The sequence below is a fragment of the Scardinius erythrophthalmus genome, assembly GCF_964197995.2.
Source record: "Scardinius erythrophthalmus genome assembly, chromosome: 17".
Classification (NCBI taxonomy): Eukaryota; Metazoa; Chordata; class Actinopteri; order Cypriniformes; family Leuciscidae; genus Scardinius; species Scardinius erythrophthalmus.
The window spans coordinates 3923672-3945434 of record NC_138237.1 but is presented as its reverse complement, the minus strand read 5'-3'; the positions used below and the strand labels follow the sequence as shown (position 1 = coordinate 3945434).

General features: G+C 40.7%; 2 protein-coding genes across 5 annotated transcripts; both read right to left on the bottom strand.

Annotated features, from left to right (window-relative positions):
* Nucleotides 1-577: 577 nt before the first annotated feature.
* On the bottom strand, nucleotides 578-2930 carry LOC308705795 (vitelline membrane outer layer protein 1-like). Its single transcript, XM_081390996.1, has 6 exons — nucleotides 2509-2930; nucleotides 1866-1990; nucleotides 1627-1743; nucleotides 954-1135; nucleotides 838-877; nucleotides 578-655 (listed from the first exon to the last, which is right to left on the bottom strand). The coding sequence occupies exons 1-4, from the start codon at nucleotides 2710-2712 to the stop codon at nucleotides 955-957; spliced, it is 627 nt and encodes a 208-aa protein (XP_081247122.1). The 5' UTR covers nucleotides 2713-2930; the 3' UTR covers nucleotides 578-655; nucleotides 838-877; nucleotide 954.
* LOC308705792 (vitelline membrane outer layer protein 1-like) lies at nucleotides 2865-10443 on the bottom strand. Of its 4 annotated transcripts, none has more exons than XM_081390992.1 (5): nucleotides 10046-10443; nucleotides 8389-8513; nucleotides 8155-8268; nucleotides 7702-7883; nucleotides 2865-3054 (listed from the first exon to the last, which is right to left on the bottom strand). In XM_081390992.1, the coding sequence occupies exons 1-4, from the start codon at nucleotides 10247-10249 to the stop codon at nucleotides 7703-7705; spliced, it is 624 nt and encodes a 207-aa protein (XP_081247118.1). In that variant the 5' UTR covers nucleotides 10250-10443; the 3' UTR covers nucleotides 2865-3054; nucleotide 7702. The 4 variants fall into 4 exon arrangements, with proteins under 4 accessions (XP_081247118.1, XP_081247119.1, XP_081247117.1 ...); XM_081390991.1 differs by lacking the exon at nucleotides 2865-3054 and adding an exon at nucleotides 3947-4013; XM_081390990.1 differs by lacking the exon at nucleotides 2865-3054 and adding an exon at nucleotides 7256-7623.
* Between the last annotated feature and the right edge of the window lie 11320 nt (nucleotides 10444-21763).

The following is a 21763-nucleotide window of genomic DNA, read 5'->3' as shown; positions in this document are numbered from 1 at the left end:
AATGTACATTTAGCATTTTCAGAAGAGCTGCCCTGTCATGCAAAAATCTAAACTTTTTTGTGTTAGTAAATTGCTTAGTGCAAAAAAAGAGAAGTAATGGGAACCTGGTATTTCTTTGTTCTTTCTACATGTGTCTAATAGATATGAACAAGTTCTTTGAAAAACATCTATGACCTTTGAAACATGTCTCGTCTTCATGCTATATTGACTATGGTTTCAATAATAAACATACATTTGCATAAAGCATCTATATTTATCCATGCCTACATTGATTAGAGTATTACAAACTTGAAAAGTATTAATTTAAGGTATATTTATAACAAATAAAAAATGTGTGATTAAATGCGATTAATCGCGAGTTAACTCATGACAAACATGCGATTAATCGCGATTAAAAATTTTAATCGATTGACAGCCCTAGTATATATGAATACAATTATTTCTTTAGAAAGGCAAAAGGTTGCCTTGCCTTGCCTTGAATGCAATATAAGTCACTTTAGACCATCTTCCACATGCACTAATGTAGTGAACGATCTGATGTAAAGTGTTGTGCAAAACAATGTGAAACTACAAGGTTCGGTTTAGAAAGTCTTTAATGCTGATATTTAGCAACCGTTTCAGCAGAAGTTCAGGAGTCTTCAGAAGAATCACTAACCTACAAGAAAGAAAAAATTAATTTCAACTCCAATAATAGGCGGGATGTAAATGTCATGATCATCCGGTTAGGCTTTATTTTGTGATAATGACCGGCTGACTTTACAGATTTACATTAGAAAGCTGTTGTATGACATGGTTCATGTTAGTTTATCATAGTATGATGATCAATAATTACGATACATTTGATCTTCTTGCTGTTCTTGTTGTCATCCTCCTATACCTGAAAGAAAAATCAGATTTAGTAGATCTGCAGTCACTATTAGTAAAATCTGAGTTTTTGATTGTGATCACATCACCTTAATCACAGCAGTACATGCGCACGTTATTGAGAGCGGTGTTGTCTCCTCTTCCCTGTGGCTCTTCTATCCGGGTCCTGATGCCACAGATTCCTTTTCCCATACAGGTTGGGCTCCAGTCGCCCCAGTTGCCCCAGGCTGTGCCGTCACCCTCCAGCTCCTCACCTCCACTGCAGGTGAACCTGGAAAAAATTCAGATGTGACAATATTATGATAAAATATGTTATTGTGCTGTCAGATTGAATGTCATCACATGATCCCCTGCAGCAATCACAATCACAAACAGCTAGCCATATAAGCCTAGAAAATCGCAACTTTACATTTTCCGTCAGTCTTAGTACATGATGTAACTACAGAAGAGTCAAGTTTTAAATAGGAAAAATATCGAAACTCTTTGGTTATTTTTTTGAGAGAGATGCTAATGGTCTTGTCCGATTCAATGATCTATGCTAAGCTATGCTAAAAGTGGTACCGCCAGACCCAGAGATCGGCTGAATGGATTCGAAAACGGTAAAACTCAACTGTTTAACTCTGGGGGAGTTGTAAAATGAGCCTATTTCCAAAAAAAGTGGAGAATCCCTTTAAATAACAAAATAAACCCAGGATGGGTAAGAGATGGTGTAAGAGGTATACACTGGATAAGAGATGTTATAACTTATAGCAACACACTCACTTGATGTTGTTTGCGGCCGTATCATCAAATGCAAATCCTTGGTGAGATTCAACTCTCAGTTGGAAAGATTTCAAGTATCCAAAATGACACCATTTGATATCTGTCCGCTCACCCCAGCTGAAGAAAACACACAAAGAGGTTGTCTGATCAAATAAATTATTATTTTCAAGAAAATCCTCAATTTACTTAAATAGCTTAAACACTTAATGCAAGAATTGTTAATAATCTGAGTCCATTACTTTCCTACGGAGGACTCAATTGTGGTGTAGTCATGTGAGCCTGGTGATTCTTTGAACCGATCGACACAGTGAAGACGAATCCCATTGAGCGCTGTATCATCACCAGTACCAATTGGTCTTTCCACCTTAAAACAAGAACATCAAGGCAATCTTCCATTTGAAAGAGTTAACTCTAACCCAGCCCATAGTAACATTGATCTTCATGCTGTTTAGTATTACACAGACACATAACAATCTTAAGCAGGTGCAGTTCCCTGGAGAAACCTAGAATTAAAGGTGCTCTAAGTGATCACGTGTTTTTTAGGCCAAACATTTTTTTGTCACATCCAGCAAACATCTCCTCACTATCCGCTAGCTGCCTGTCCCCTGAACACACTGTAAAAAAAATGCTGGTAAATTCAGCTCGGTTTTTCTAAATGGTTCATGACTGTCTCAGGAAGCACGGAAGGGAGGGGGAGGGGACGGGATGAGGAGGAGTTAGGGTCGAGCTAGCCTTTATTTTGTTTGACAATACTTTGAACGTCAACAAGAAGTGACTTCATCCAACATCGCTTAGAGCAACTTTAAATGACAAACAGCCACTCCACAGTTTTGAACCTTTGAAGCGCTCATATTAGCAAAATAGAGTCAATGCCCAACTTACCTTCAAACTAAACCCTGCGGCGTAACTTCCACTTGGACACATGCTCCTAAACCCCCATGACCCCCATTTCATTCCGTTCGTCACCGTCAGCACAGATCTATAATGTTGGTCGACGCTCCGCTCAGAACGACCTTCTGCGGGCCGACCGCTCACTTGCCCAATAATGGCTAGCAGTGAAAACATCATGGAAAAGAAGTGATGCATTGCTACAGTACTGGCCTGATTGATAAATACTGATTGTTAGATTAATTTTCAGGTATACTATCTGCAGCCTCAGCTATCAGTGATCAGGTGGAAACAGAAACCTCAACCCTTGTGATGTGAGAATGATCAAGCAGACACAGAGACTGTGTAGTACCATAACATTCTCAAGTTTATTAAGGGAAAAGGCTCATATTTACACAAGATTAAGCAAAATCATCCACCTCCTTCTTTGGTTGGTCAGTAGAACATGCCTGATTCTTTTTTGAGCCAATCAGAACATTACATTTATATGCATTCAATTCAGCCAATCAGCAGCCAGGAACACTGAGTCCACATCAATGCCTGTAAATAAACAAAAAATACAAACATCTGTTTGTTTAACTGAGTGTCCTTGGAAAGTGTTTTACTCAGTAAAATGACTATCAAATGCTGGGTTGAGTTTGTCATTTTATTTCCTGTTGTAAATATCAAGGCTTGCAAAGCAGCAGGAAAAGATCAGCTAAAAATGATCATTCTGTCATCATTTACTATTGTATTTTCACACAACTTAACTTCTGAAGTCTTATGATAATTTGCATGAAGAAATGAAAACACATAAAAATCAGTGTTTAGTCAGTCGGTGAAACTAAATGATTGTGCAAGTCACGTAAACACACTTTAGACAAACACTGATCAGGTCGAATTGCCAGTAAAATCATGTGCCCTTTTAAAAAGTTTATTTACACTTTTTATCTTTCATGAGATGTTAGATACTGGGAAGCAGAAAGCACACATTTAAGCAAATATGATCCATGAAGCGTCTGTGGGTGTTTAGGAAAATAACAATCTTTGATTTCTGATTCAGAACTGCTTCTTGATTCTGGCACCGTTTGTGATAGTCACTGCAGGAGTGGCTTTACAATCTTCTCTAATATATTGCATCAAATCATTTTCTGAATATGCATTGTGCCATTTTAGCTAAAAACACACATTTATATATTGGGATACAATTATATCTTTAGAAATGCAAAAAGTTTAGGGTAACAGGATTGACAATATCACACTTTAATTTAATGTAGTGTTCCTGTAGTAGAGTATGTTGGTCATTCTCAGGAAATGCATGAATGAATAAGACAATTACTTTGAATGCAATATAAGTCACTTTAGATGTAAACATCTGCCACATGCACTAATGTAATGAACGATCTGATCTAAAGTGTTGTGCAAAACAATGTGAAACTACAAGGTTCTGTTTAGAAAGTCTTTATTGCTGATACAACCGTTTCAGCAGAAGTTCAGGAGTCTTTAGAAGAATTACTAACCTACAAGAAAGAATAACATAATTTCAACTCCAATAATAGGCAGGATGTAAATGTCCCGATCATCCGGTTAGGCTTTATTTTGTGATAATGACTGGCTGACTTTACAGATTTACATTAGAAAGCTGTTGTATGACATGGTTCATGTTAGTTTATCATAGTATGATGATCAATAATTACGATACATTTAGTCTTCTTGCTGTTCTTGTTGTCAAGAATGTTGTTCTTGTTGTCATTTTTCAATGGCGGCGCGTGAGCACGCAGCGGCTCGGAGCTCTCGGCTTTTTTCATGTCTTTGTGTGTTTTGTATGTGTTTTCGTCGCTTAGTCAAGGACTTGCAGCAAAAATACAATACGGTAGGGCCGAAATGTTGGAGCTGGAAAAAAAATCAGGACTTTATGCACCCCCAAAGCTGGATTCTATACCACTGGAGCTGCAGCGGATCATGGGGGCTTTCACCATCCCCCCCTCTGTGGCCCAGGAGACGTAGAAGACACCGTAAACAAAAGCGGGGGAAGCGGAGCGGGCTGCGTGCTAGGCTATATGCTAATCCACACAGACCGGTGCTGCCCAGCCTTCTCGCGATCGCCAGGTCTCTCACCAACAAGTTGGACGAGATCCGCTTGAGGTTCACCTCGCGGAGGATGGACAGCTGTGTGGCGATCGTCACTGAGACCTGGCTGGATAACAACATACCCGACGCTGCGATGGAGCTAGCGGGGCGCTCTCTGTTCCGGGCCGACAGGACCGCAGCTTCAGGCAAGAACAAAGGCAGAGGTTTGGTGCTTTACATTAATAACTTGTGGTGTACTGCTACCAATCTTATCGGAACATTTTGCTCCCCTGATCTGGAATATCTGGCAGTGATGTGCAGACCGTTCAAACTGGTTAGAGAACTCGGCTCTGTAATAATCATAGCAGCTTACTTACCATCGAGTGCTAATGTTAAATCAGCACTGGAGGAGCTGTACTGTCTGTTTAGCACGCAGATGAACGCTAATCCAAAGGTGGCTGTGGTTGTAGCTGGGGACTTTAACCATGCAGAACTGAAATCAGTGCTTTCCAAATTTTACAGATTTGTTGACTTTCCAACCAGAGAAAATAACACACTGGATCAGGTTTATTGTAACATTCCGGGAGCATACAAAGCTTATGCAGCTCCACACCTGGGCATGTTAGACCACATTACAGTGAAGCTGATAAACCTCTGATCTGCAGGACTAAACCCACCACCAGAACCGTGCAGATCTGGACCGAGGAGGTCTCCTCAGCACTACAAGACTGTTTCGAGCATACAGACTGGGATGTGTTCAGACAGGGCGCTAATCTTGAGGAATATACTTCTGCTGTTCTGTCCTATGTTCATTTCTGCACTGACACTGTCCTGCCCACAAAGACCATCACGTTTTTTCCCAATCAGAAGCCATGGATGGATGGCACAGTGTGGCCTCTGCTCAAAGCCCGGGACGAAGCTTACAGGTCAGGAGACAGGCTGGCTTACAGTAGGGCCCGGAAAGAACTGAAAAAAGGTATCCAGCTGGCAAAATTCAGATACAAACAGCGCATTGAGGAGCACTTCAATAACAACAACCCACGTAACATGTGGAAAGGTATAAGGACCATTACGGACTATAAGCACAGTGACCGGCAGGTCAGCCATGATGACCCCACTCTGCCAGATACCCTGAATATCGCCCAGTTGCCCTGATCATTAATCATTCAGTGCTTCGAGAGGATCCTCCTTAATCACATCAGAGATGCTATCCCTGCTGGTCTGGACAGCCTTCAGTTTGCCTACAGGAAGAACCGCTCTATGGAGGATGCTGTCTCGCTAGCACTCCATACAGCCATGACACATCTGCAGCACCCCAACAGTTATGTTAGGATGCTATTCGTGGACTTCAGCTCAGCTTTTAACACCGTTCTCCCGGACAAGCTGGTCCTGAAGCTCCACAACCTGGGACTATCAGCTTCACTGTGTTCCTGGATCAGGGACTTTCTCACAAACCGACCACAGATGGTGAGGATAGAGAACTCTACATCTTCCACCCTGATCCTGTACACTGGAACACCGCAGGGCTGTGTGCTCAGCCCGGCCCTTTTCAGCCTTTTTACTCATGACTGTTTGGCTATTCACTCCACAAACACGCTCGTGAAGTTTGTGGACGACACCACCGTGGTGGGTCACATATCCGACTACGATGAGACTCAATACAGAGAGGAGATCCAGCACCTGATATACTGGTGTTCAACTAATAATCTCATTTTGAACACCAGCAAGACCAAGGAGGTCATAGGGGACTTCAGGAGGTCCAGGAAGACGAAGCACGCTCCTCTTTGCATACAGGGGGACGCAGTGGAGTGTGCGGATAGTATTAAGTTCTTGGGCGTCCACATTTCATCTGACCTGTCCTGGTCTGTCAACACATCACACCTGGTGAAGAAGGCGCAACAACGGATTTTCTTCCTCAGGAAGTTAAATATGTACTGGACTCTCCTCTCAGCTGCCCAAGAACTTCTACAGTGCTACAATAGAAAGCATACTCAATTTTAGTGCAACGGTGTGGTATGGCGGCTGCACCGCAAAGGAAAGAAGGAACTTGGCCCTGGTGGTGAGAACTGCTCAGAGGATTGTGGGCTGCCATCTACCAGATCTGGACACATTATATGCTGTCCGGGTCAAGAAGAGGGCCAGCCGCATCGTGGCGTATCCCATCCACCCGGGAAATGGACTGTTTGTACCGCTTCCTTCAGGAAAGCGGTACAGAAACATTAAGACTACCACAACCAGACTTAAAAACAGCTTTTTCCCCAGAGCTGTGAAAGCCATCATCCCCTCACTCCCTCGCAGTCATACACACATGTAACCTCCCTACATAGCCATACACTCACACGTACACCTACCCCTACTGATGCAAAAGCACATTGAATACATAAATCTGACTGTTTTGCATTGCTGCACTTTGTTTTATTTTACCTGACTTTATTTACATTTACACTCTAGTTTATATTCACTCTGTTGCTATCTAATTATTTATTTCATTTATGTACATACAATGTATCCCAGTGTCCAGTTTTTACTTGAGGTGTTTTAGAGTCGACATTTCTATTTCTATTTAAAAGTTGGGTTTATAATTGCTTGTGTTTATATAATTGTTGTGTTTGTATACTTGCTTGTGCTATTTTCTGTTCTTGATAATTGTAACGTCTCTGGGTTGAAGATAAAGATGAAGAAGACGATGATCCACGATATACAAAAATACTCTAAAGTTTATTTACAAAGGAAAACTCGAAACAGTGAGCGTGTGCTCAAACATACACTTACACTCAACATAGACAGACAACTGAAGATCCAAAAGGGAGAACTTAAATACACAGATGATAATGGGTGACGACAGGTGACGGTGATGATGAAGATTGACTAATTAACTAAACACAGGTGACAGAACTGAACTAATGATGATGATGATACTAATGACAAAGAAAACAAACAGAAAGTCCATGAAAACATGACAATAATGTTTAAAGCTGAGAGTCTCATACAAAATTTCGTTATGTGTGAGCATAAATGACGATAAAGACTCTTGAATCTTGAATCTTGAATCCTCTTACACTTGAAAGAAAAATCAGATTAAGTTGATCTGCAGTCACTATTGGGTAAGATCTGAGTTTTTGATTGTGATCACATCACCTTAATCACAGCAGAACATGCGCACGTTATTGAGAGCGGTGTCGTCTCCTCTTCCCTGTGGCTCTTCTATCCGGGTCTTGATGCCGCAGATTCCTCTTCCCATACAGGTTGGGCTCCACTTGCCCCAGTTGCCCCAGTCTGTGCCGTCACCCTCCAGCACAAAACCTCCAGTGCAGGTGAACCTGGAAAAAATTCAGATGTGACAGTATTTTGATAAATAAAATATGTAATTGTGCTGTTGGATTGAATGTCTGTCACATGATCCCCTGCAGCCGACGGCCTAATCACTGCAATCTTGAACAGCAGCACGACTGCGAGTGTGATATTAACTAAACTATTGATGGGGGAAAACTGAGTCCTTAAATAGCAAAATAAACCCAGGATGGGTAAGAGATGGTGTAAGAGGTATACACTGGATAAGAGATGTTACAACTTATAGCACCACACACTCACCTGATGTTGTTTGCGGCCGTATCATCTCCTTTTCCTTGGGAAGATTCAACTTTCAGCTGGAAAGATTTCAAGTATCCAGAATGACACCATTTGACATCGGTCCACTCACCCCAGCTGAAGAAAACACACAGAGGTTGCCTGATCAAATCAATTATTATTTTCAAGAAAATCCTCAATTTACTCATCTAGCTTAAACACTTAAAGCAAGAATTGGCAATAATCAGAGTCCATTACTTTCCTACGTCAGGCTCAATTGTGGTGTAGTCACGTGAGCCTGATGATTCTTTGAACCGATCGACACAGTGAAGACGAATCCCATTGAGCGCTGTATCATCACCAGTACCAATTGGTCTTTCCACCTTAAAACAACTATATTGAGACAATCTTCCATTTGAAAGAGTTAACTCTAACCCAGCCCATAGTAACATTTATCTTCATGTTGTTTAGTATTACACAGACACTGTAAAAATCTTAAGCAGGTGCAGTTCCCTGGAGAAACCTGGAATTAAAGGGGTCATATAATGGTACATGCACTTTTACAAGTTGATTGTACTGAAATGTGTGTTGGCAGTGCCTGTACACAACCATCATAAAATGATAAAAATCCATCCAGTGTTTTTTTTTTTTTTAAATCTCCTTATATGTTTTTCCCTCTCTCTAATCAAGCCGTTCGACCGTGTGACGTCACACGGTCGGACACCCCTCCCACGATTGTTGATTGACAGCAGCGTTTCAACACAAACCCGCCCTCGCTTGTGAGCGAGCTGTCAATCATAGTCCGCATTGTTGATACACTGGAGCACTGTCTATGAGCAGAATGACGTCTAAGCGATTGTGGTGTTCTGTTCTTGGGTGTAATACAGAACACAGCATCATTTTGATGTTCCTAAATCCGAACCGCTGAAGACGCAGTGGCTGAGTTTTGTTTTCGAAGGGAATATTCCCCACGATCAACGTCAATGCTTTCATGTTTGAGCGAATCATTTCACACACCAGACTGCTTTACAAACGAGGGTCAGTAAGTTATAAAGCTGGTTTTGCTAAGAAGCTGCTCCTGAAAAAAGGATCGGTACCAACTATTTGTGTTCCTGCTGCACCTCCAGAAGAAGAAGTGAGTGTAACGTTTTATTAACCTTTATATTAATCTACATATTAATCTTTGCAAATCGCTTGCACGCTTCACAATGAATGCAGCTGTTTACACTAAGGGTACATTACGGCATGTTTTCTATGTACAACATTCTCAATATAATTCATAATCCCAACGTTTATAATGAACAACGTTTTATTGTGTTATTATTTCAAACGGTGTACGCACAGAACAGAGGAGCGAAGTTCATTATCATTTAAAGACACATGCACTTAAACGGCGTGCTGAAAACAGAGCTGTTTTTGACCAGGTAAAATGAGTGTTTTCTTACAATACTAATGAGATTTTTAATTAAAGTATATTTCAAACTTTTAATTTAGACCCTAAAGAATCGTATTAGTTTGTACAAAAATGGCATTATATGACCCCTTTAAAGGTGCTCTAAGTGATCACACGTTTTTTAGGCCAAAACATGTTTTGTCACATCCAGCAAACATCTCCTCACTATCCGCTAGCTGCCTGTCCCCTGAACACATTGTAAAAAAAAATGCTGGTAAATCCAGTTTGTTTTTTCTAAATGGTTCATGACTGTCTCAGGAAGCACGGAAGGGAGGGGGAGGGGACGGGATGAGGAGGGAGGGTCGAGCTAGCCTTTATTTTGCTTGACAATACTTTGAACGTCAACAAGAAGTGACTTCATCCAACATCGCTTAGAGCAACTTTAAATGACAAACAGCAACTCCACAGTTTTGAACCTTTGAAGCGCTCATATTAGCAAAATAGAGTCAATGCCCAACTTACCTTCAGACTAAACCCTGCAGCGTACCTTCCACTTGGACACATGCTCTTATATCCCCACGATCCCCAATACATTCCGTTCGTCACCGTCAGCTCAGATCTGTAAGATCGGTCGGTGCTCCGCTCAGAACGACCTTCTGCGGGTCGACCGCTCACATTCCTAATAATGGCCAGCAGTGAAAACATCATGGAAAAGAAGTGATGCATTGCTACAGCACTGGCCTGATTGATAAATACTGATTGTTAGATTAATTTTCAGGTAGACTATCTGCAGCCTGTAGGAAACTCAGAAGCGAAGACCAGGATATTTTAAGCCTCAGCTATCAGTGATCAGGTGGAAACAGACGCCTCAACCCTTGCGATGTGAGAATGATCAAGCAGACACAGAGAATGTGTGTAGTACCAGTTTATTAAGGAAAAAGGCTCATATTTACACAAGATTAAGCAAAATCATCCACCTCCTTCTTTGGTTGGTCAGTAGAACATGCCTGATTTTTTTTTTTTAGCCAATCAGAACATTACATGCATTTAAATTCAGCCAATCAGCAGCCAGGAACACAGAGTCCACATTAATGCCTGTAAATAAACACAAAAATACAAACATCTGTTTGTTTAACTGAGTGTCCTTGGAAAGTGTTTTACTCAGTAAAATGACTATCAAATGCTGGTCGATTTTGTCATTTAATTTCCTGTTGTAAATATCAAGGCTTGCAAAGGGAAAAGATCAACAGGAAAAGATCAGCTAAAAATGATCATTCTGTCATCATTTACTCACTCTCACGTCGTTCCAAACCTGTATGACTTTCTTTATTTCAAGCAGAATTTAAGTGTCATAAATGTATTTTCACACAACTTGACTTCTGAAGTCTTATGATAATTTGCATGAAGAAATTAAAACATAAAAATCAGTGTTTATCCATATTGTTCCAGTCGGTGAAACTAAATGATTGTGCAAGTCACGTAAACACACTTTAGACAAACACTGATCAGGTCGAATTGCCAGTAAAAGCATGTGCCCTTTTAAAAAGTTTATTTACTCTTTTTATCTTTCATGAGGTTTTAGATACTGGGAAGAAGACATGACACATTTAAACAAATATGATCCATGAAGCGTCTGTGTGTGTAGGAAAATAACAATCTTTGATTTCTGATTCAGAACTGCTTCTTGATTCTGGCACCGTTTGTGAGAGTCGCTGGAGATGGGTTTACAATCTTCTCAAATATTAAAATAAGGTTTGAATTTGATTTGCATCAAATCATTTTCTGAATATGCAGAATATATCAGCAGATCTTAAATATATTAGTAAATTTGCTATATTTTAAGCCTCAGCTATCAGTGATCAGGTGGAAACAGAAACCTCAACCCTTGTGATGTGAGAATGATCAAGCACACACAGAGAATGTGTATAGTACCATAACATTTTCAAGTTTATTCAGGAAAACCCCTAGTGAAAAAAGTATACTTTATTGTATTTGAAATATGTTCCCTTTTTCAATGGTAAATTGCAAATATACTAACAAAGATTTCACTATCTTTAAATATATTAAGAGTATATTTGTCACGATCAATAAACAGGAAGCAAGGATGCAAGTAATCTCTTTTATTGAATGTAGTAGAAGTAGAACCATGATAACAGGCAGGCAACGCAGGGACTAGATGGTCAGAAAAAAAAAGGTGCTGAGGTGAAGTGATGACGAACAGTGAAGAATCCAGATGAAAACGAAAACCAGTTGAACTGGACAGAACAACAAATACACGAGACACGAAGAAAATAGTGAATTCATGAACCGTGACAATATTAGCATCATGCTTTTACCTATTTTAACAAAAAACCTTTAACACACTTCAAAATAATTTTATTGTTGTATATTTTCTCAAAAAAAAAAAAAATATATATATACTTGAAGTGAAAATTCTATTTATTTTTTAAAAGTGTATCTATTTGCACTTTATTAAAAATATATTTTAGGTATATTTTAACTGTGTGCTGGAAATGATCACTGTAACAATGCATTGAAAGTATACTTTCAAAATACATTATAGTATACAATAGTATTTTGTGCAAAGTACACTGAAAAAAACAATAAGAAAAAATGTATACATTTTTCTTTGGCAAGTTTTTGCACAAATATTTTTTAAGTAAATTTCATATATAGAATTAAGTGAACTCTACCTAACCAAGTTAAGTTCAAATTAACAAATAAAATAAGTAATTTTAACTTAGCCAGTAATCACTAAAAGTTGTGTAATATCTATTTAGTTGAAGTAGCCGTTGCAATACATTTCATTCAAACAATATAACATTGAATTAAACCACACATTTAAAGTGTATGCTTTAGTTAGAAACATCTAAGTAATTAATAGATATAGTGTGAGACACCATATCTACATGTCGAAAGAGTGTTGTGAACGCAGAGACCTCAATATTTGGTAGGCAATACACAATGACCCGTTTTTGTCATTTTTGGTAGAAAATGAACTCCAAATGTCATAAAATGGCAAGTTACTAATCAACATCAAAAGCAATGATAAAACAGTGTAAATACAGCTGGAAAACAGGGAAATTATTATTTGAGGCCCAGTGCATGATGGGAACACCAGTATCAGAAAAGTTGAGTAATTTGACTTAATTTTATAACATTGATATTTATTCATTTCGACACACTTGATTTGAGTACTAATATAGAATTTACTTACGTTTTTTAAATTCTTGCCTGAACTAACTTTTTCAAGTAAATTACATTGTTTATTTCTGTAGTATTTACTTAACCACTAAATATTTGTATATCAGTGTATAGCTGAGTTTTATTTATCTAATAATGACATTTTTTTATTGAAGACAAAGTATGCCATTTGTAGTATTTGGAATAAGCCAAAGGTATTAATCAGCCTATAGTTTCTAGTCAGATATATCACATGATAGCATCATGGGCAAGTACACCGACATGTGCTACGGAGACCCGTGTTCGAGTCCCGGCTCTTGTAAATAAACACACAAAAATACAAACATCTGTTTGTTTAACTGAGTGTCCTTGGGAAGTGTTTTACTCGGTAAAATGACTATCAAATGCTGCGTTGATTTTGTCATTTTATTTCCTGTTGTAAATATCAAGGCTTGTAAAGCAGCAGGAAAAGATCAGCAGGAAAAGATCAGCTAAAAATGATCATTCTGTCATCATTTACTCACTCTCTCGTCGTTACAAACCTGTATGACTTTTTTATTTCAAGCAGAATTTAAGTGTCATGTATTTTCACACAACTTGACTTCTAAAGTCTTATGATAATTTGCATGAAGAAATGAAAACACATAAAAATCAGTGTTTATCCATATTGTTCCAGTCGGTGAAACTAAATGATTGTTGCAAGTCACGTAAACACACTTTAGACAAACACTGATCCGGTTGAATTGCCAGTAAAAGCATTAGCACCTTTATTTATACAGCGCTTTTAACAGTATAGATTGTTTCGAAGCAGCTTTACAGTGGCAATAGGAGATTACAGTAACAGAGATTGTTTTGGCTTTACAGCAGATCTAGAATAAAGTTATGGTCCAGCTAAAGTTAGTTGATTTATTCACTTCCGTCGCAACGATCATTAGTTATTAACTTAGGGGCCGCTGGCATGACACCGTTCTAACAGAAAACCCTTAAGTTCTCCTTGTGCAAACTTTTAAAACGCGAACCTGTGAGAACGCTGATGGCGTGCACATGCGTATTACATGTTTAGTCTATAGGTGTGTGTGTGTTTGAATATATATGTGTGCAGGCGTGTAGCGAACTCTCAACCAACTACTTGTCCGGCATTAAAATTTATAATACAGAATTTTAGTCATCCAATTTTTTAAATCAGCTTTGCATTTCGTTAATTTTCTGAATTTGTAAGTTTCGTCGGGCGTGAAGAAATATGAAGCTGAGTATCATCAGCATAACAGTGAAAACTAATGCCATGCAATAAATGATATAATGATATCTCCCAAGGGTGGCATGTACAGGGTGAACAGCAACAGTCCTAGTACTGAGCCTTGTGGTACGCCATACTGAACTTATGATGGAACTTTTAGCGTAAATATGGTACGCAGTTTTCGCGTGCATATGATACGCACTTTATGGCGTATAATATGCACGCCCTCCTCACCCCTAATCCTACCCAAGGGGTTTTCAGTGCGTATCATTTGAACGCTAAAACTCGTTTTGGCATATAAATTATACGAGAATTATCATTCGTGCTATAGATACGCACTTTCATGAGATTGTGTTGGAAATGGTTGCTAAAACCATATCCTGATACTGGCAGGCTTACAGACGGCCAAGAACTTTACAACATGCGAACAAGTCGAGCCCGATGTGTGGTTGAGCATGCGTTTGGGAGGTTGAAAGGAAGGTGGAAGTGTCTCAGTAAGCGAAATGACTGCAATGTAAATGTTGCAGAAATGTAAAAGACTTTGTGACTCAGATAAGCCATTAAGGCAGGCATTGGTATAGACAACTATGCATACGGATGGGCACATTATTTAAACGGCTGTCTGATGGGCACCTTTTGTATTCTGTAATGCAAATACGATCCTAGTCAGTAGAATGATAATTAGGCTATAAGACATTTATTGTATAGACTACTATGCTTATTGATGGGCACATTATTTAAACGGCTGTCTGATGGGCACCTTTTGTATTCTGTAATACTGTAAACAGTGTAAGCAGTTTCACATTTAAAAGTGTCATTAACAGAAGTGACCATATCTAAAACATTTTAACAGACATATACTTACAACTGCAATAAATAGATAAAAACATACTGTAGAGCTGAGTATTTTTGATTTTATTTAAAAATAGTGAGAACATTGTTTAATTGTATATTATTATTTAAAAAAAATAATGTTTATTTTAAAATTAATTTATTTTAATTTTTATTTAAAAAAAATATTGCAGTATTCACTCTGTATGCTTAAATGGCCTATTTCTTATTGATCAAATAATGTCTGATGTAACCATGTACCGTTTAGGATAAAGAATTGTATTCAAGTCACAAATCAGGGTTACGCCAAATCTTCATTTCAAATATTTTATTTGTAACAAACACAATATAACAACAACTTACAATTATTGCTGCTGCATGAACAACTGTATATTTTTTTTATAACCTGAGATACTTTTTTCAGGATTATTTGATGAATAAAAAGTTAAAAAGAACTGTATTTATTTAGAATAGAAATCTTTTGTAACAATATACACTACCGTTCAAAAGTTTGGGAACAATAACTTTTTTTTTAAAAGAAATTAGTACTTTAATTCAACAAGGATGCGTTAAATTGATAAAAGGTGATGGTAACGATTTATATTGTTAGAAATGTTTTTATTTTGAATAAATGCTGTTTTTATGAATAAATGCTGTTAACGTTTTACTCATCAATGAATCCTGAAAAAAGTATTCCAAAAAAATATATTAAACAGCACAACTGTTTCCATCATTGATAATAACTGAGTATCAGATCATCATATTAGAATGATTTCTGAAGGATCATAAGACACCAAAGACTGGAGTACTTGCTGATGAAAATTCAGCTTTGCATCACAAAAATAAATCACATTTTAAAATATATTAAAAAAGAGAACCATTATTTTAAATTGTAATAATATTTCATAATATTACTGTTTTTTTTTTTTTTTTTTTTACTGCAGGCTTGATGAGCATAAGAGACTTCTTTCAAAAACATTAAAAATAGTAATGTTTCCAAACTTTTGACTGGTACTGTATAATTCACACAAGTTGTGCAGTGTACAGCATGTCTCCACCATATCAACAACAACATTTACATTGCAGTCATTTCGCTTACTGAGACACTTCCACCTTCCTTTCAACCTCCCAAACGCATGCTCAACCACACATCGGGCTCGACTTGTTCGCATGTTGTAAAGTTCTTGGCCGTCTGTAAGCCTGCCAGTATCAGGATATGGTTTTAGCAACCATTTCTGCAATGGGTAAGCAGAATCACCAAGAATGAAGTAGCCAGCATCAGTTCCACATATGTGTTTTACTCTCAGAACATGCGCACGTTATTGGGAGCGGTGTCGTCTCCTCTTCCCTGAGGCGCTTCTGTCCGGGTCTTGATGCCGCAGATTCCTCTTCCCATACAGGTTGGGCTCCAGTCGCCCCAGTTCCATCATAAGTTCAGTATGGCGTACCACAAGGCTCAGTACTAGGACTGTTGCTGTTCACCCTGTACATGCCACCCTTGGGAGATATCATTATATCATTATTGCATGGCATTAGTTTTCACTGTTATGCTGATGATACTCAGCTTTATATTTCTTCACGCCCGACGAAACTTACAAATTCAGAAAATTAACGAAATGCAAAGCTGATTTAAAAAATTGGATGACTAAAATTCTGTATTATAAATTTTAATGCCGGACAAGTAGTTGGTTGAGGGTTGGCTACACGCCTGCACACATATATATTCAAACACACACACACACCTATAGACTAAACATGTAATACGCATGTGCACACCATCAGCGTTCTCACAGGTTCGCGTTTTAAAAGTTTGCACAAGGAGAACTTAAGGGTTTTCTGTTAGAACGGTGTCATGCCAGCGGCCACTAAGTTAATAACTAATGATCGTTGCGACGGAAGTGAATAAATCAACTAACTTTAGCTGGACCATAACTTTATTCTAGATCTGCTGTAAAGCCAAAACAATCTCTGTTACTGTAATCTCCTATTGCCACTGTAAAGCTGCTTCGAAACAATCTATACTGTTAAAAGCGCTGTATAAATAAAGGTGCTAATGCTTTTACTGGCAATTCAACCGGATCAGTGTTTGTCTAAAGTGTGTTTACGTGACTTGCAACAATCATTTAGTTTCACCGACTGGAACAATATGGATAAACACTGATTTTTATGTGTTTTCATTTCTTCATGCAAATTATCATAAGACTTTAGAAGTCAAGTTGTGTGAAAATACATGACACTTAAATTCTGCTTGAAATAAAGAAAGTCATACAGGTTTGGAACAACGAGAGAGTGAGTAAATGATGACAGAATGATCATTTTTAGCTGATCTTTTCCTGCTGCTTTACAAGCCTTGATATTTACAACAGGAAATAAAATGACAAAATCCACCAGCATTTGATAGGCATTTAAGTAAATACTACAGAAATAAATAATGTAATTTACTTGAAAAAGAAAGTTCAGGCAAGAATTTAAAAAACTTAAGTAAATTCTATATTAGTACTCAATTCAAGTGTGTCGAAATGAAAGCGTAAATATCAATGTTATAAAATTAAGTCAAATTTACTCAACTTTTCTGATACTGGTGTTCCCATCATGCACTGGGCCTCAAATAATAATTTCACTGTTTTCCAGCTGTATTTACACTGTTTTATCATTGCTTTTGATGTTGATTAGTAACTTGCCATTTTATGACATTTGGAGTTCATTTTCTACCAAAAATGACAAAAACGGGTCATTGTGTATTGCCTACCAAATATTGAGGTCTCTGCGTTCACAACACTCTTTCGACATGTAGATATGGTGTCTCACACTATATCTATTAATTACTTAGATGTTTCTAAGTAAAGCATACACTGTAAAAAAAATCCTAATTTTACAGAAAATAACTGTGATTTTTTGACGATCATTTTCTTTAATTTTAAATTGTACTCAAAACACTGTAAAATTACAAATAATAACTTTAAAATAAAATTCAGCTGTTATTTTAGGTATTGTGACATTAATGACAAATTACAATAATTCACATTTTTTATACAGAAAATTGATTGTATTTTTCATAAACTATTTTTTCTGTTTTCTTAAATTACATAAAAATGTATGTAAAATTACAAATATAATCTGTAATTTAACAGAAACAAAACAGTTAAATTATAAAATGGTCAAATGACTGTCAGCTCCCCAAAAAACTGTAAAACATCCTAAATTAAATAAACTGAAAAACACTGTTATTTTACAGGTATTTCCTGAATAATCACGATCATATACCTTCATTGTAAAAAACAATCGTAAAAAAAGGGTCAAATGACTGGCAGCTGCGGCTGCCAAACAAAAACCTTAAAATTAAAGTAAAATATGCTAATTTAAATCGAAAAAACACTGTAATTTCACAGGTATTTCCTGTTCGGCCCAGGCGTTATCAGGAGTGCCGTCAACTCTGACGTGAAGGCCCTCCATTCACGCATGGAAACTTGCCACGTATTGTTCCCGCATCAGTTCAATGTTTAGCTTTGGAGTGACACTTTGAAACTTTTTTGGGTGAGTTTTAGAGTGCAGTGGACAAGGGCATGGTCGGTGTCACAGTCTGTAGAGTGCATACTCCTGTACCTATTGACAGCATTGAGTTGGTGCCTCCTGACAATAATATGTGATCAAGTTGGTGCCAGTGTTTGGACAGGGGTGCATCCAGGTAACCTTGGATCTGATAGTTCCAGATGAGAAGGAACCCGGTAAGCACAGGCCATGAGCAGCGCACAACTCGAGGAGACGTTGACCGTTGTCATTGATGCTACCAATCCCAAAATGACTCAAGTTTGGCCTCCAGGCAGTGACATCCCCTCCAACTCTGGCGTTCAAGTCAAGTCATCTTCATTTATATAGCGCTTTTAACAATGTAGATTGTTTCAAAGCAGCTTTACAGAGATAAACATATAATTTAAGGTAACAGAGATTGTTTTGGCTTTATAGCGGTTCTTTAATAAAAAAAATTCCAGCTAAAGTTTGTTTTGATTGATTCGCTTCCAGCGCAACGATCATTTGTTATTTAATTAGGGGCCGCTAAGACGACACCATTCTCTCTACACAGACTTTAAACGCGAACCTGTGAGAAACGCTGATGGCGTTCACATGCGCATTAACAATTGGTTCTATAGTTATGTGCGTTTGAATATATGTGCGCAGGTTTGGAATTCCCTACAAGCCAAGTCTAAACAAAGTACTGGTCTTTCCTTATAAATTTTGATACAGAATTTTAGTTTGTCACTACGCAAAACAAATTTCCCGACAATGCTTTATCGGTTGAGTGAACTGGGCTAATATGGTCATTATTCCTGCTTCTGGTAAGAACTCGAGCTGCTGCGTTTTGGACCAGCTGTAGTTTGTTTATTAAGCGTGCAGGGCATCCACTGTCACATGCCTGTCCTGTCTTGTGCTGCACATGGGTGTTTTGTTATTTTGGGCCATGTGCTCATGTCATTGTCTGATCCCTCCCACTTGTTATCTGATTATTGTTTGAGTTTTTCCACCTGTTCCCTCTTGATTAGTTCCCTTTATAAGTCCCCTCTTGTTTGCAGTCTGTGTCGGTTCATTGTCTAATGTTTCCTGTTCCCTGTGATTCCCCAGTAAGTTCTTGTTCTGTTTTTGGTTTTGTATTTACTAGCTATGTTTTCCCCCTCGTGGGTTTTGTTTTGTGTTTAGCTTTTCTTTTATTAATAAATATTTCTTCTCTGCACTTGAGTCCTTGCACCTTTTTGTATTTACCCAACCCGTGACAGAATGAACCGACCAATGAGGACTCAGCGGAGAAAGGGGGCGCAACCAGTCTCCTGTCCGCACTGGGAGCGGATTCTCCAATTTCAGGAACTAATCTCCCTTCGTCAGCAGGGGACGGGGGTGAGAGAATTCAGTCACGTGTTTTGTAGCGCAGCTGAGGGGCTGAATCTTGACGTGGAGGCTCGTAAAGACTTATTTAATCATGCGCTCGACGAACCGATGGACTGGCTGATCCGATCGGCGTTTGACGGGGTCACTTTTGAGGCGATGGTGGAGGGTCTTATTCGCCATCAGGAGAGAATGGCCAGGAAGGTGGTCCCAGTTCTGGTGATCCCGAGTCCGATGGTCCCGAGTCCAGTGGTCCCAGTTCCGGTGGTCCCGAAACGAAGGAGAAGGAAGACTCCCTCCGTCCCAGTCCCGGTGGTCCCGAGTCCGGTGGTCCCAGTTCCGGTGGTCCCGAGTCCGGTGGTCCCAGTTCCGGTGGTCCCGAGTCCGGTGGTCCCAGTTCCGGTGGTCCCAGTTCCGGTGATCCCGAGTCCGGTTCACGTCACGCCTGCCGAGCCTGTGTCTTCGGACAAGATGGCCGCCGCCGAGCCTTTTCACGTCACGCCTGCCGAGCCTGTGTCTTCGGACAAGATGGCCGCCGCCGAGCCTGTTCACGTCACGCCTGCCGAGCCTGTGTCTTCGGACAAGATGGCCGCCGCCGAGCCTGTTCACGTCACGCCTGCCGAGCCTGTGTCTTTGGACAAGATGGCCGCCGCCGAGCCTGTTCACGTCACGCCTGCCGAGCCTGTGTCTTCGGACAAGATGGCCGCCGCCAAGCCTGTTCACGTCACGCCTGCTGAGCCTGTGTCTTCGGACAAGATGGCCGCCGCCGAGCCTGTTCACGTCACGCCTGCCGAGCCTGTGTCTTTGGACAAGATGGCCGCCGCCGAGCCTGTTCACATCATGCCTGCCGAGCCTGTGTCCCCTGACAAGATGGCCGCCGTCGAGCCGGTGTCTGTTCCTGAGCCTGAGCCGGTGGTGCCAGTTCCAGGACCTGAGCCGGTGGTGCCAGTTCCAGTGCCTGAGCCGGTGGTGCCAGTTCCAGTGCCAGTTCCAGTGGTGCTAGTTCCAGTGCCTGAGCCGGTGGTGCCAGTTCCAGTACCAGTTCCAGTGCCTGAGCTGGTGGTGCCAGTTCCAGTGCCTGAGCCAGTGGTGCCAGTTCCAGTGCCTGAGCCGGTGGTGCCAGTTCCAGTGCCTGAGCCGGTGGTGCCAGTTCCAGTGCCTGAGCCGGTGGTGCCAGTTCCAGTGCCTGAGCCGGTGGTGTCTGTTCCTGAGCCGGTGGTGTCAGTTCCAGTTCCTGAGCCGGTGGTGTCAGTTCCTGAGCCGGTGGTGTCAGTTCCTGAGCCGGTGGTGTCAGTTCCTGAGCCGGTGGTGTCAGTTCCTGAGCCGGTGGTGTCAGTTCCTGAGCCGGTGGTGTCAGTTCCTGAGCCGGTGGTGTCAGTTCCTGAGCCAGTGGTGTCTGTTCCAGTTCCTGAGCCGGTGGTGTCTGTTCCAGTTCCTGAGCCAGTGGTTCCAGTTCCTGAGCCGGTGTCTGTTCCAGTTCCTGAGCCGGTGGTGTCAGTTCCTGAGCCGGTGGTGTCTGTTCCAGTTCCTGAGCCGGTGGTGTCTGTTCCAGTTCCTGAGCCAGTGGTTCCAGTTCCTGAGCCGGTGTCTGTTCCAGTTCCTGAGCCGGTGGTGTCTGTTCCAGTTCCTGAGCCAGTGGTTCCAGTTCCTGAGCCGGTGTCTGTTCCAGTTCCTGAGCCGGTGGTGTCAGTTCCTGAGCCGGTGGTGTCTGTTCCAGTTCCTGAGCCGGTGGTGTCTGTTCCAGTTCCTGAGCCAGTGGTTCCAGTTCCTGAGCCGGTGTCTGTTCCAGTTCCTGAGCCGGTGGTGTCTGTTCTAGTGCCTGAGCCAGTGGTTCCAGTTCCTGAGCCGGTGGTGTCTGTTCCAGTTCCTGAGCCGGTGGTGTCTGTTCCTGTTCCTGAGCCGGTGGTGTCGTCTCCGCCCTGGCCGCCCGAGGGGTCGTCTCCGCCCTGGCCGCCCGAGGGGTCGTCTCCGCCCTGGCCGCCCGAGGGGTCGTCTCCGCCCTGGCCGCCCGAGGGGTCGTCTCCGCCCTGGCCGCCCGAGGGGTCGTCTCCGCCCTGGCCGCCCGAGGGGTCGTCTCCGCCCTGGCCGCCCGAGGGGTCGTCTCCGCCCTGGCC

Excerpts from the sequence above, each read along its gene's own strand:
- LOC308705795 (XM_081390996.1), bottom strand. The coding sequence starts at position 2,712 with ATGCATCACTTCTTTTCCATGATGTTTTCACTGCTAGCCATTATTGGG. Across the intron at positions 1,991-2,508 it reads CCGCAGGGTTTAGTTTGAAG|GTGGAAAGACCAATTGGTAC; the intron begins GTAAGTTGGGCA and ends TCTTGTTTTAAG. Across the intron at positions 1,136-1,626 it reads ACGGCCGCAAACAACATCAA|GTTCACCTGCAGTGGAGGTG; the intron begins GTGAGTGTGTTG and ends AATTTTTTCCAG.
- LOC308705792 (XM_081390992.1), bottom strand. The coding sequence starts at position 10,249 with ATGCATCACTTCTTTTCCATGATGTTTTCACTGCTGGCCATTATTAGG. Across the intron at positions 8,269-8,388 it reads ATTGAGCCTGACGTAGGAAA|CTGGGGTGAGTGGACCGATG; the intron begins GTAATGGACTCT and ends TGTTTTCTTCAG. Across the intron at positions 7,884-8,154 it reads ACGGCCGCAAACAACATCAG|GTTCACCTGCACTGGAGGTT; the intron begins GTGAGTGTGTGG and ends AATTTTTTCCAG.